The sequence below is a fragment of the Mixophyes fleayi genome, chromosome 9, assembly GCF_038048845.1.
Source record: "Mixophyes fleayi isolate aMixFle1 chromosome 9, aMixFle1.hap1, whole genome shotgun sequence".
NCBI classification, from domain to species: domain Eukaryota; kingdom Metazoa; phylum Chordata; class Amphibia; order Anura; family Limnodynastidae; genus Mixophyes; species Mixophyes fleayi.
This window is the reverse complement of record NC_134410.1, coordinates 64,705,435-64,717,537: the sequence shown is the minus strand read 5'-3', so window position 1 is coordinate 64,717,537 and position 12,103 is coordinate 64,705,435. Positions and strand designations below refer to the sequence as shown.

The window sequence follows — 12,103 nt, the reverse complement described above, 5'->3', positions numbered from 1 at the left end:
GGGGGGAGACAAAAGAGGAGCGGCGAGAGAGGAAAATAAGCCTAGCTGCAGCGTTAAGGACGGATCGAAGGGGATCGAGATGAGAGTGGGGGAGGCCAGTGAGGAGGAGGTTGCAGTAGTCCAGGCGGGAGATGATCAGAGAGTGGATAAGGCATTTGGTGGCATCTTGGGAGAGGAAGGGCCGGATGCGAGCGATGTTGCGCAGCTGGAAGCGGCAGGATTTAGCAAGAGAGAGGATGTGGGGGCCAAAGGAGAGAGAGGAGTCGAGGATGACACCAAGGCAGCGAAGTTGGGGGACAGGGGAGATAGAGGTGTTGTCGACAGTGATGGAGAGGTCAGAAGGGGATGGGGTATGAGAGGGAGGAAAAACTATGAGCTCAGTTTTGGCAAGGTTAAGTTTGAGGAATCGAGAGGACATCCAGGAGGAGATGGCAGAGAGGCAGGCGGACACCCTAGAGAGGAGGGAGGGAGAGAGATTAGGAGAGGAGAGGTATAGTTGAGTGTCGTCAGCGTAAAGGTGGTAGCTGAAGCCGAAGGAGCTGATGAGTTCACCCAGGGAGGAGGTGTATAGAGAGAAGAGTAAGGGTCCCAGAACAGAGCCCTGAGGGACCCCGACTGGAAGGGTGGATGGGGGGGAGAGAGACCCAGAGGTGGTGACAGAGAAGGAACGGTGAGTAAGGTAAGAGGTGAACCAGGACAGGACTGGGCCGGAGAGGCCGAAAGACTGGAGGGTGTGAAGGAGGAGGGGGTGGTCAACGGTGTCAAAGGCTGCAGAGAGGTCAAGGAGGATGAGAAGGGAGAAGTGGCCCCTGGCTTTTGCAGAGAGGAGGTCACTGGTGACTTTAGCCAGGGCAGTTTCAGTGGAGTGGAGGGGGCGGAAACCAGACTGGAGAGGATCAAGGAGGGAGTATTCAGAAAGGTAGGAGGTGAGACGGCTGCAGACGAGCCTCTCAAGAATTTTGGAGGCAAATGGGAGAAGAGATATGGGGCGATAGTTCGAGAGAGAAGTGGAGTCGAGATTAGGTTTCTTAAGAATGGGGGATACGAGAGCATGTTTGAAGGAGGAGGGGAAGATGCCAGTGGAGAGGGAGAGATTAAAGAGGTGAGCAAGGTGGGAGCAGGTGGTGGGGGAAAGGGAGCGAAGAAGGTGGGAGGGGATGGGATCCAGGGGGCAGGTAGTGGGGGGGGATGATAAAATGAGAGAGTGGACTTCCTCGCCGGTGGTGGGACGGAAGGAGTGGAGGGGAAGGTGGTTGGGGGGGGAGGACAGAAGAGTGGGAGGGGTGGAAGAGAGAGTGGAGGAGGAGATTTCAAGTCGGATGGCCTCGATTTTAGAGGAGAAGAAGGAGGCGAAATCAGAGGCAGTCAGGGAGGAGGGGGTGGGGGGAGGGGAGGGGGCCAGGAGAGTGCTAAAGGTGGCAAAGAGGCGGCGGGGGTTAGAGGACTGGGAAGAGATGAGGGATTTAAAGAAAGATTGTTTAGCGAGTGAGAGGGCAGAGCTGTAGGATGAAAGGATGAATTTAAAGTGGAGGAAGTCAGCCAGGGAGCGGGATTTTCTACAGTGACGTTCGGCAGAACGGGAGCATTTTTGGAGGAAGCGGGTAAATTTGGAGTGCCAGGGTTGGGGTTTGGAGCAGCGGGGGTGGACGGAGTGGGCAGGGGCAACCGCGTCCAGAGCGGAGGTGAGGGTGTGATTGTAGAGGGAGACCGCCTGGTTGGGGCAGGCCTGGGAGGAAAGGGGAGAAAGGAGGGTATCGAGAGAGGAGGACAGAGAGGCAGGGTCAAGAGCATCGAGGTTGCGTATGGACAGAGTAGGTTTGGGCAGGGGGAGGGGAGCAGGAGAAGAGGAGAGAGAGAAGGAGAGGAGATGGTGGTCGGATAGAGGAAAGGGAGAGATGGAGAAGTCGGAGAGATTACATAGGTAGGAGAAGACAAGATCAAGGGAGTGACCAAGGCAGTGGGTAGAGGAGGAGGTCCATTGGGTGAGACCAAGGGAGGAAGAGAGGGTGAGCAGTTTGCTGGAAGCAGGGTAGGTGGGGTTGTCGATGGGGATATTAAAGTCACCGAGAATGATCGAGGGGAGATCGGAGGAGAGGTAGTGAGGAAGCCAGCTAGCAAAGTTGTCAAGGAAGAGGGAGGTGGGGCCAGGGGGGCGGTAGATGACAGTGACGCGGAGATGGATGGGGTAGAAGAGGCGGATGGAGTGAGCTTCAAAAGAGGAGAAGGAGAGGGAGGGTTCAGGGGGAATGACACGAAAAGTACAGGTGGAGGAGAGGAGGAGGCCAACTCCACCGCCAGGGCGGGCACCAGGCCTGGCGGAGTGGGTGAAGGAGAGGCCACCATAGGAGAGGGCAGCGGGGGAAGTAGTATCAGAATCGGAGAGCCAGGTTTCAGTAACGGCAAGAAGGTTAAAGGAGTTGGATAGAAAGAGGTCGTGGATAGCAGTCAGCTTGTTGCGGACGGATCTGGCATTCCAGAGGGCACATTAGCTTGATACATTTCCAGTTTTTTTAAAAAAAAAGGCGGGAAAACACCCGCGATTTCCCGCGATTTCAACACGCTGGCAAACTCGCAGTTTGATACATTTACCCCCAGATTTTGTATCCGGTATCTATAGAAGTGTGCATAAATCTTTAATATGCACCTTTGTATTTTGAATTTCGTTTGAAACATGTTTAGCCTATTAGAGATTACAGAAATTCTTAAAGTAGCTGCTCTTTGCTCTTTTTCTATAGTACCGGTAATTAATCTAGCTTTGAAAGGTATTTTCTTTTACATATTTTATATAATAAATACAGGAGCAAATACTCATCCTAACACAACCTAGGTATATGTAGTGCTTCTGTCTGATCCCCAAAACCAGGGGCGGGCTGGGCCGGGGGGCAGGGGGGCATCACCGCCCCGGGCCGCTCAGTATAATCGCTGTTTGGGCTGCCTCCCCACCCGTGCATACAAGCGGTGCCCTCCGCATAAACTGAATGCACAGGCGGCATCATCAACGACGCGGCCGCATCGCGTGTCATGTGATGCGGCCGCCGGTGCGCCCCCCAGGCGGAAACTTGCCAGCCCGCCCCTGCCCAAAACAATCTTTATTTTTAGTGGGGTTTTTTGCAAAGTCTTGTGTTGGATTTCATGAAAATTGTTGCAAAATTCACGTTTACCAAAACATGATAACTTGTCATCCTATGCATACTGGGAATTCATATTATTTCAAGTACTAGCAGAGTTACAAAAATGGAAATTTGAACAAACTAATACATTTAAATAAAATGCACAGAAGATTGACTGCATCCAGTAAGTAATTTATATAACAAAGAAGTGAAACTCCTATACACACACTAAATCAGAAGAAATGTTGTGTATGCATCTGGAAGGGGCGTGATAAGCCAAGGATGTGGCGTGATAAGACTGGAGAAATTGTGACTACCACTTCATAAGCGCTGGTCCATCTCCATCCCCTCCATTCTGCTTTTTAATGCCATATGTACCACTGTCTACTGTGTGTGACTTGTTTTTGTGCCGCCCTGCTTTGAAGAGCAGCATGATAATCAGCACCTAGGGGCAATGGTCGGCACGCAGGGGCAGCTCAAGGTACAGTCTGACCAGGCAGCCTGACCCAGCGGTCAGACAGTGCCTCGCTCCCCTTCCTTCATCCGCAAGTGCTGTGCGCTCCGGCACCCTGCTTCTTCCTTCTCACTGACTATTGAGTGTGACGTCAACATCACTTCTTGACACTTAAGGCATAACTGTGTTTCACTATATACCTTGTATACAGTGTAATGTCGCAGACAGTGATATAAATGCTATCCAGCAATGATTATTATGAGATATAGTATATGGGTGGAGAAAGATGACCTAAGAATGATTCAGATAAAAAATGATTGATTATTATAAAACCCTGGTTGGCCATATGTTATAGTAATCATGAATTGATATCAGGTTAGTTATTTTGGGTTCTTTTTAACTTCAGACTCATGCAGACATGTGGGCTGAAATAGTACACATGTCTGGTTACTTTCTAGTCCCAATATGGCCCTTGCATAAATTATAGAGATTATGTATAGACTATATAGAAATACTCACCAATTGACATGCTCTCTTCTTTCTGCTTTTCCTCCAGAATTACTGCAATGCTCAGAACTCCATTTTATCCTCAAGCTGGTGCTGAAGGCTGGCAACTTCATGAATGCTGTGAGTTACACACTCCATCTATGCAAACCTTCTTTTGTACAATCTTTATACCCGCATAACACTTGTAATACATATACAGAATTTAGAACAAGGGTTTCCAAACTTTTGTACACAGAATCTACTTTTTGTTCAATCCGTGTATTTTGATCTATGCTCTCATTTATTGAGGTTAAAGCGCCAAGTCAGGAAAGTCTTAGCGTAATCCATTTAATTCAAGATATGAATCCCGATGCCCTACTACCATGTTAAGCTAAAATCTCTTGCACTTTCACTTACCAGCAAATAGGTCATTATCAGCAGATATTGATTGCCCAGGGAAAAATAAGTATTGCCAAACATATATTGCAAAGACATTCCGCCTATATCCTAACTACTGCCAGCCACCATGTTGCACAGAGACCCCTTCTCACGACTTGTTGCATAGAGATTCCACACCCACCCAATTTACTATGCAATCTTCCAGAGAGCTCATTGGTCCTTAATAAGTGAGTGATGTGAAGGCGGGAGGAAGGGTTGTTGTTGGGATCATACAGGCCTATGAATGCTTAGTGGTGTGGCTCAGTGACAGCAAGTGTGAACTTCCCACAGAGGTTCTGACAGAAAATGTCACCTTCGCTGTTGACTTCAGATCTACAGTCAATGTAGATAAGCAGTGTTTGACACATGTAAATAAATACAACCAGTATTCTTCCATGTAAATTTTACACTTCTTTTGTTATGTGTATTAATAAAATAATCAAGTCTATAAATTATTAGATACATTGAATTTTTAACCTGACCTTCTTTCTTTCTTCTCAACACCTTAACTAAATAAATAAATAAATAAATAAATCTGATTGGCCCTGCTCAACATGTAAGTATAACCTCTGGATTTAAGGGAGAACCTTACCTTATTTATACATACGCATCGCTTATACTGCACTCAGACTGGCATTAATATTACAAGTAGACCATTTATTGGCCAAAAGCTTTAGTAGGCAACTATGGTATATTGGAAACAAAGAAAACTTGAAAAAGGTAACTTTATTGCAATCTGATATCAGAAAATGATTAACCAAAAACTGCCATATATACATGACTGTGTATTGTTAGTCTAAAATGTGTGTGCTAAATTATGTATTATTTTCAGCCCTACAGTGAAGCATTGTAACTGAATTTCTTGGCCATCCCATATCAACTCTTACCTCTGGGTATTGTTCCCATCCCTAATGAAATAAAATGCACACCCTCTCCTTTTACCTCTAGCCTTTTTGTACTCCTGTTTCCTTTAGGTTTGGACAGATTTGCTTTCCTAGTTAGGCTGGGTACATATTATACAAAATTTTTCCCGATGTGATATCCTTAACGATTTTACCAAAGACTGAAAAAAAACGTCCTGATCAGCATGCCAATTCATGTATACACACTGTTATGTCTAAAAGCTCTGACATGAACTCCTAGAATAGGTGATAGGGGTTTTAACCTATAGCAGCCTCTTTGTCGTACTCAGATGCCCCCAGGTCCTAATTCTTATGTAGTGGGAGCTTACGTGCAGAAACAATAGTGCAGGTGGTAGGAGGAGTGACCGGAGTACAGGAGACAATCCGGGAACGTTCCAAAGGATCGTGGGTCCGAAGCAAACAGAATAGTCAGAAACAGGCCAAAGGTCAGGGCAGGTTGCAAGCAAGGAGAGTCCAAAAGACAGGCAGGGGCAATCAGCATACTTAGCGAGGTCCAAAACTAGCCAAGGGTCACACAAAATCAGTCAAAATTCGGCCAGATTATCCACAGGTAAACCTGGAGCTGGTCAGTAAGTGTGGTGCACAGAAACTATATCTGTCAGGGAGGCTAAGCCATCCCTGAGTTAAATACACAAATAGGCAAAACAAAAAACAGTAAACTTAGTGGCAGCAATCAGCCTCAGAAGGCTGTTAATCAATCAGTATGCAGAGCTGGCCGGGATAATTAACAGAGCATCCCGGCTGTTGCCCTGGTGACAGCCGGGATTAAGGGGGCGGAGGTGATGTCCTAGCTGTCAGGGCAATAGCCAGGATGCGGCTTACTATGTAAACAGAGGAGCAGCTATGGTGGCTCGTAACACACACTAAACAAGTTTTACATGATTTAACTTCAGATCTGTGTTCTTCATCTGTCATAACCATCGGCTGAAAAGATTGTAACTCTGCACACTCCATAGACATGTATGGATACTGCCGGTCCTGAGTGCATACACACTGCAGAATTGGAACAACATCATTCTATCATTGAAAAATATTTTTAGTTTAATTTAAAAATCAAATGAAACAATATGATGTGCTTTGGATATTACGATATTAGGCCGAACGGTCGTTTATCGTGTGATTGGCCCAATAATCAGCTGCAACCTCTGTAGTGTGTACCCAGTCTAAGATCATGTACCATTATTCATGGCCATATCTCCTTCAAAGTATCTGGTCTAGTTGGTCTGTTGAGGTCAGATGGATGTCAATAGCCTCTTCAGACAACTGCCAATAAGTAAAGGCTGTACTTGTTGTCTTTTATAGTGTCCAGAGACTCTTCTCTCTTACAGGCCAGCAGAAGTCGAAGGTGGAGGTGTATTGTGTGTTTGTAATTGAAGTTAGTAGACAACTTCCCAATGTTTATCATCATCATCAGCTATTTATATAGCGCCACTAATTCCGCAGCGCTGTATAGAGCACACACTCACATCAGTCCCTGCCCCATTGGAGCTTAAAGTCTAAATTCCCTAACATACACACACACACACACACACACACACACACAACTTCCCAATGTTTTGTGACCAGCTGCATGGTTGTGCCCCTCTCAAATCCCACTGAGAATATGCTTGGTGGCCCATGGCATGCTGGGAGGAGATTGCAGCCAGTCAGATTGTCAAGGGACTTAATGGTGCAAATATTTAAAACCTCAACTAAATGAGCCAGTTCAGTATTGTTGGCTGGACTGCCCCATTTTGTTGCCAAACTGGCGGTGTAAATGTAAAAACTTATTTTTTATGTCTATGAACATTTGTTATTGTTTTGTGATGTTGTTAGCACACTATGTTAGACTGTTAGACTGCTGTACTGTTATACAACTGCATAGTTATGCTGCAATACTGTGACTGTTAGGTGGTTTTGTTGTTATGCTATCAGTCAGGTTTTGCTATTGTTGATTAGGTGTAATTTTTTTTATTGTATAATGTAGTGTCACTTGATGTTCACTATGCCCCTCAGGTTAGGTAGATAATTGTCTTCTTCTCTTCCTTTTAGTCTTGCAGGTATGTTTTTTTTCACAGCTTAGGTATTCCTGCGCTCTTATTTTAGCTTGTCCATGTCTGTTGAAACAGGAAAGAGTAAACATAGGCATAAAAGGAAACATAGACAGTTATAAACCCACAATGCTCGTGAAAAAGCTTTGTGAGCAATGATTAAAAGCAATAAGAAGTGAGTCAGCAGGACCTTCTGATGTTTTTCTTTGGATCAAGGAGGCAGTGTGCCAGGGTGTTCAGCAAGCTTCAGACAGTAAAAATAGGGTAGGCACAGAGAGTTGGATATGGCTGTGGAGTTATCTGTGTGTTCAGAAGAAACATAGCATGACTGGATGGTCTTAAAAGATGAGGGGCATAATGACACAGGAGTAGTCTCTTTTGATCCAAACCTTGAAGGTCCTCTGATAATAGTGGTCAAGTTTGGATGGAAGGTTTTTTCATTTTCCATAATCTGGAGTATTTACTAGTGTGGGCTCAGAGCATGGCTGTTGTATTGGAACATTGGGCAACAATTTATGAAATATTTTCCAGATCTCTGATTTATTTGCATCACCAGAAAAGTCATTTGTAGCCTCAAATACAGCAGGAAAACCTTGGGGGTCTTTATTCCAATGGTGTAGTGGACCAAGTGGCAAATGCAGGCACCCCAGGTTAATTTTCTGAAATGTTGTAATCGGTTAAATTTGGACTGGGAGCAGAGGTTCATGCTTCCCCTGTGGCTGAAATATATGTTCAGCTGGTGGCGGGATCTGACAAATCTCAGAAAAAGAGTTTGAGTTAACAGTGGACAACTGTAAAGTGATCATCACACATGCCTATGGCTAAAGTTGGGGAGCCACATTGGGCATACAAGGGATTCAAGGACGGTGGAGTCAGATTCTGACATATGATTTCTCCAGTATATTGCAGTTGCATACTGTTCATTGAGACCTTCTTGCCTTTTCCCAGTAGTTTCAGAGAGCTCACCTGCAAGTGAGAGTAGACAAGAGTTTGACAGTGGTCTACACGGAAAAACAAGGGGGACAGGGAGTCGTCATCTTCTTCAGGAGGTAGAACAAATTTTTGGGTGGGCAGAGAACAATCTCTGACAGCAATCTACAGTCCAGGAGTACTTAGGCTAGGTACACACTGGAGAATTTTCCGACCAATCTGTTATCTAGAACGATTGTACCTACAAGTGAAGGTCCGACCGGTCGGGCGATTCATGCATGAACACTAAACACAATTTACCTTCAGATCTGTGCTCTTCATCTGGTCCTATAATCGTTTAAAGAATGACAGCACAATATGCATTCATTTATTCATTACTGTCAAACTGATTAGCCGCATTGTTATAGCTATCCACATGTCATAACAAATTTCATTAGCTTCTGTGACTCTGAAACAAAATATTTAGTCTCAGAACCAACAAGCAAATTATTCCTTCTACAGCACACTTTACATTTAGTCACCGGGACATGTTCATTGCCAGCATCGACTGAAAAGACCATGGGGTAAATGTATGAATCTCCGGATTCTTCATCTCCGGCGTGTTCAGCCTCTTCAGCGCTTAAATTTAAAGCGGCGCTGCATTGTAAAGGGAAGTTTCCCTTTACAATGCAGCGCCGCTTTAAATTTAAGCGCTGAAGAGGCTGAACACGCCGGAGATGAAGAATCCGGAGATTCATACATTTACCTCATGACTCTGTAAACTCTATGGAGATCGTGAACATGGGGCATACACACTGCAGGATCGGAAGGTGATTGGTACCAGATTATCAAACATGCCGATCAACCAAATGAAACAACAATCATTACTTTAAGACGACTGTCGTTTATCGCGTAAGTATACACACTAACACGATATCTGACCAAATAGTTGTATATTGGTTGATTGGCCCGATGATTGGCTGAAAAACCTTCTGTGTGTACCTAGCCTTAATCTTTACAGTCTCAACAGAGACCGAGCCTGTTACGAGCTGCAGCTGTGACTGAAGCCGCCGCGACTCACTGCCGTCTGTTGTCCACGTCCCGACCGTCTCCATGGCTACAGGGCTGTCACTTCCTCTTTTGTCCAGGCCATTGTCAAGACAATGGTCGGACTCTCTGTGCCCAAAATGCTGCTTCCCGGCATGACAGGCAGCTGTGCGCATGCACAACTGTCCTCAATTAATTAAACAGCCCTGAGGCTGATTCTGCCTGCTGTGCTCCCTGCATGATGATTGGCTACCCTATGTATAAAAGGCAGGGAGGGCTTAACCATCCTGCCGGTTATAGTGCTTACTTTTATGTTTGCTAACCTGCTGCTGTTTAAGTCTTCTGACTCCTGATTGCTTTTCTGTTGTTGACCTGTTGGCTTGATCTGGACTCCCGATTGTTGCTGATTGCCCTGACCTCTGGCTTGTTACTTGGATACACCTGCTCGTTGCCAGATTTCAACCCTTGCCTGTTTTCTGACCACGCTATTTGCTACTGACCTCTGACCTCAGCCTGCTTCCAACTACCCACTTCCATTCAGTCTCTGCCTCCTATTTTCTTTGCTGCAGTATTAGTCATAAACTTACACTACGCTAGACTTAATACCTGGGGGTATCTGAGCACCTGTGTGCGCAACCATCTATACAGGAAAGGCGGCTGCTAAACGCGAACACCTTTATTACTAGTTCTGTAAGTTTATGATAATAGCCGCTAGTCGTAACAGAGCCTAGAGATATTTAAAAAAAATAGTGGCTAGATGGGGGCTTCCAGAGATAGATTTAATGGCAACTCCTCAGAACACCACAAGTAAATAGATTGCAGGCATGTAGTCCCAGAACTGGAGCTTTGACCAGACTCATGTGTTCCCTCCAATTCCTCTTATACTTCCAGTACTTCAGAAAATTTGCTGGGACAGAGGAGATGTAATAGTTGCATTACCAGTCTGGATAAGGAGCCTTATTCAGGAGTTTGGGGTACCGTGCTATTCCCTCTGGGTTAACTTGAATTGCAGCGGTACCGCTAACGCTGAATGTCACACCTTCAATATCAATAAATCAACTCTTAGGTAAATAACATAACATTAACATCATCTAAAACATTTGGTGCACCAATATTATCCCCGGTAACTATACTATACTACTATACAATGCTGAAGAATATCCCAATGGAGAAACAATAGAGATTACCACTATTTCCATTCCAAAGTCCAATCCAACATTCACAGCCGCAAGTGTGGGCCCTCATGGCTAACTTTATTAAAGTAGAGTCTGGATGCTTCAGTGGTGGAAACTTTCTGAATTCCAGAAAATCATCCACTTCTATTGTTTATGATTTTCAGGAGCAATGGGTGCGGGCATGTGCTACTGATCTGTGTAACATCCTTTCAGCCACTCGGTAACTGAAGATGCTTCCAAACAGGTAATTTAAAGTGCAGTTGTGGTGGTCGAGTACTGATGGGAAATCCTTCCCTTACCTTGTCCTCCAGACACGAGTCAGGTTGTTTTCTGTTCGGATATCCGGTGGTCAGGAGATAAATACTTCAATGAAAGGGACAAGGATTGGTCAAACAACTTGGGTTTATTGAGAATGCGGTAAGGATAGTTTTGTAAGACACCGCGCCACTGACCCCTTCAGCTCAATAGTAATGACAAAATAATGCATCTGATCAGCAATAGCATTTAACATATAACATACACCTGGTGAGTATAAGGCATAATAGCGATCACATCTTCAATGCACATTGTCTAATAAAGCACACTGGTAATCACAGTTACTACTTTCAAGTTAACAATATCTGACTGGTGATGATGCAAAAACCATCAATAATAACCCATCAAGACTCTTACCACGCCCACTAGAGGGCTCCTTCTTATTCAGGAGTTTGGGGTACCGTGCTATTCCCTCTGGGTTAACTTGAATTGCAGCGGTACCGCTAACGCTGAATGTCACACCTTCAATATCAATAAATCAACTCTTAGGTAAATAACATAACATTAACATCATCTAAAACATTTGGTGCACCAATATTATCCCCGGTAACGTTGCCATATTTTCCACTCAGTCCTGGACTGACCTGTGCACAGGAATTTGGTAGTGTTCCAATGTCCTGCAGAGTTTCCAGAAGGGTTAAGTATTATAGTAGAAAGCAGGGCTGTTGCTCAGTTCAGCCACAAGATGGCGCTGTTCCCTCAACAGTCAATGAATCTATATTAGCACGTTTGCTCTGCAACAGGGGATAGTGTCCAGATATCAGCAACACATAGGATATAGCTTAATTGTTCCCTGCAGCCTGTGTAAAGGTATGATCTGGGGGGAAAACTCTCACATTTGCTGGCAATGTCACCAGTTCTGGCAGCAGCTTATCTTCTCTCTGCTCGGCTGCACCTGTGGGTCTGCCTGATCCTTGGTACTGTTTCTTGGTTCCAGTTCTGACCTTGGCCTAACTTAGACCATTCCCTGAATTGCTACCTGCCCTTACATTTGACTTCTTTGGATTGCTGTCTGTTCATACCTTTCACTTGGACTTGCTTATTTTCTGGATTGACGTATGCCCTGACCTTTTGCTTGGATATAGACCTTCCTGGTTTGCTGCCAGCCAGACTTCTGCTTTGACACCAGACGTTATTCTGACCTATGTGAATACCTGAATTTTTTTTTGTTAAACGATCATGTCTCTAAATAGTCCTCATGCTAGCTCCTCTACTA

At 45.0% G+C, this 12,103-nt stretch overlaps 1 protein-coding gene across 1 annotated transcript in view; it reads left to right on the top strand.

Moving 5' to 3' along the window:
* Positions 1-12,103, top strand: part of LOC142100711 (uncharacterized) — a 102,148-nt gene that overhangs the window by 32,138 nt on the left and 57,907 nt on the right. The window contains exon 7 of the mRNA XM_075184454.1: positions 4,121-4,191. Coding sequence (XP_075040555.1) covers positions 4,121-4,191 — 71 coding nt within the window. The remainder of the gene's footprint in view (positions 1-4,120; positions 4,192-12,103) is intronic.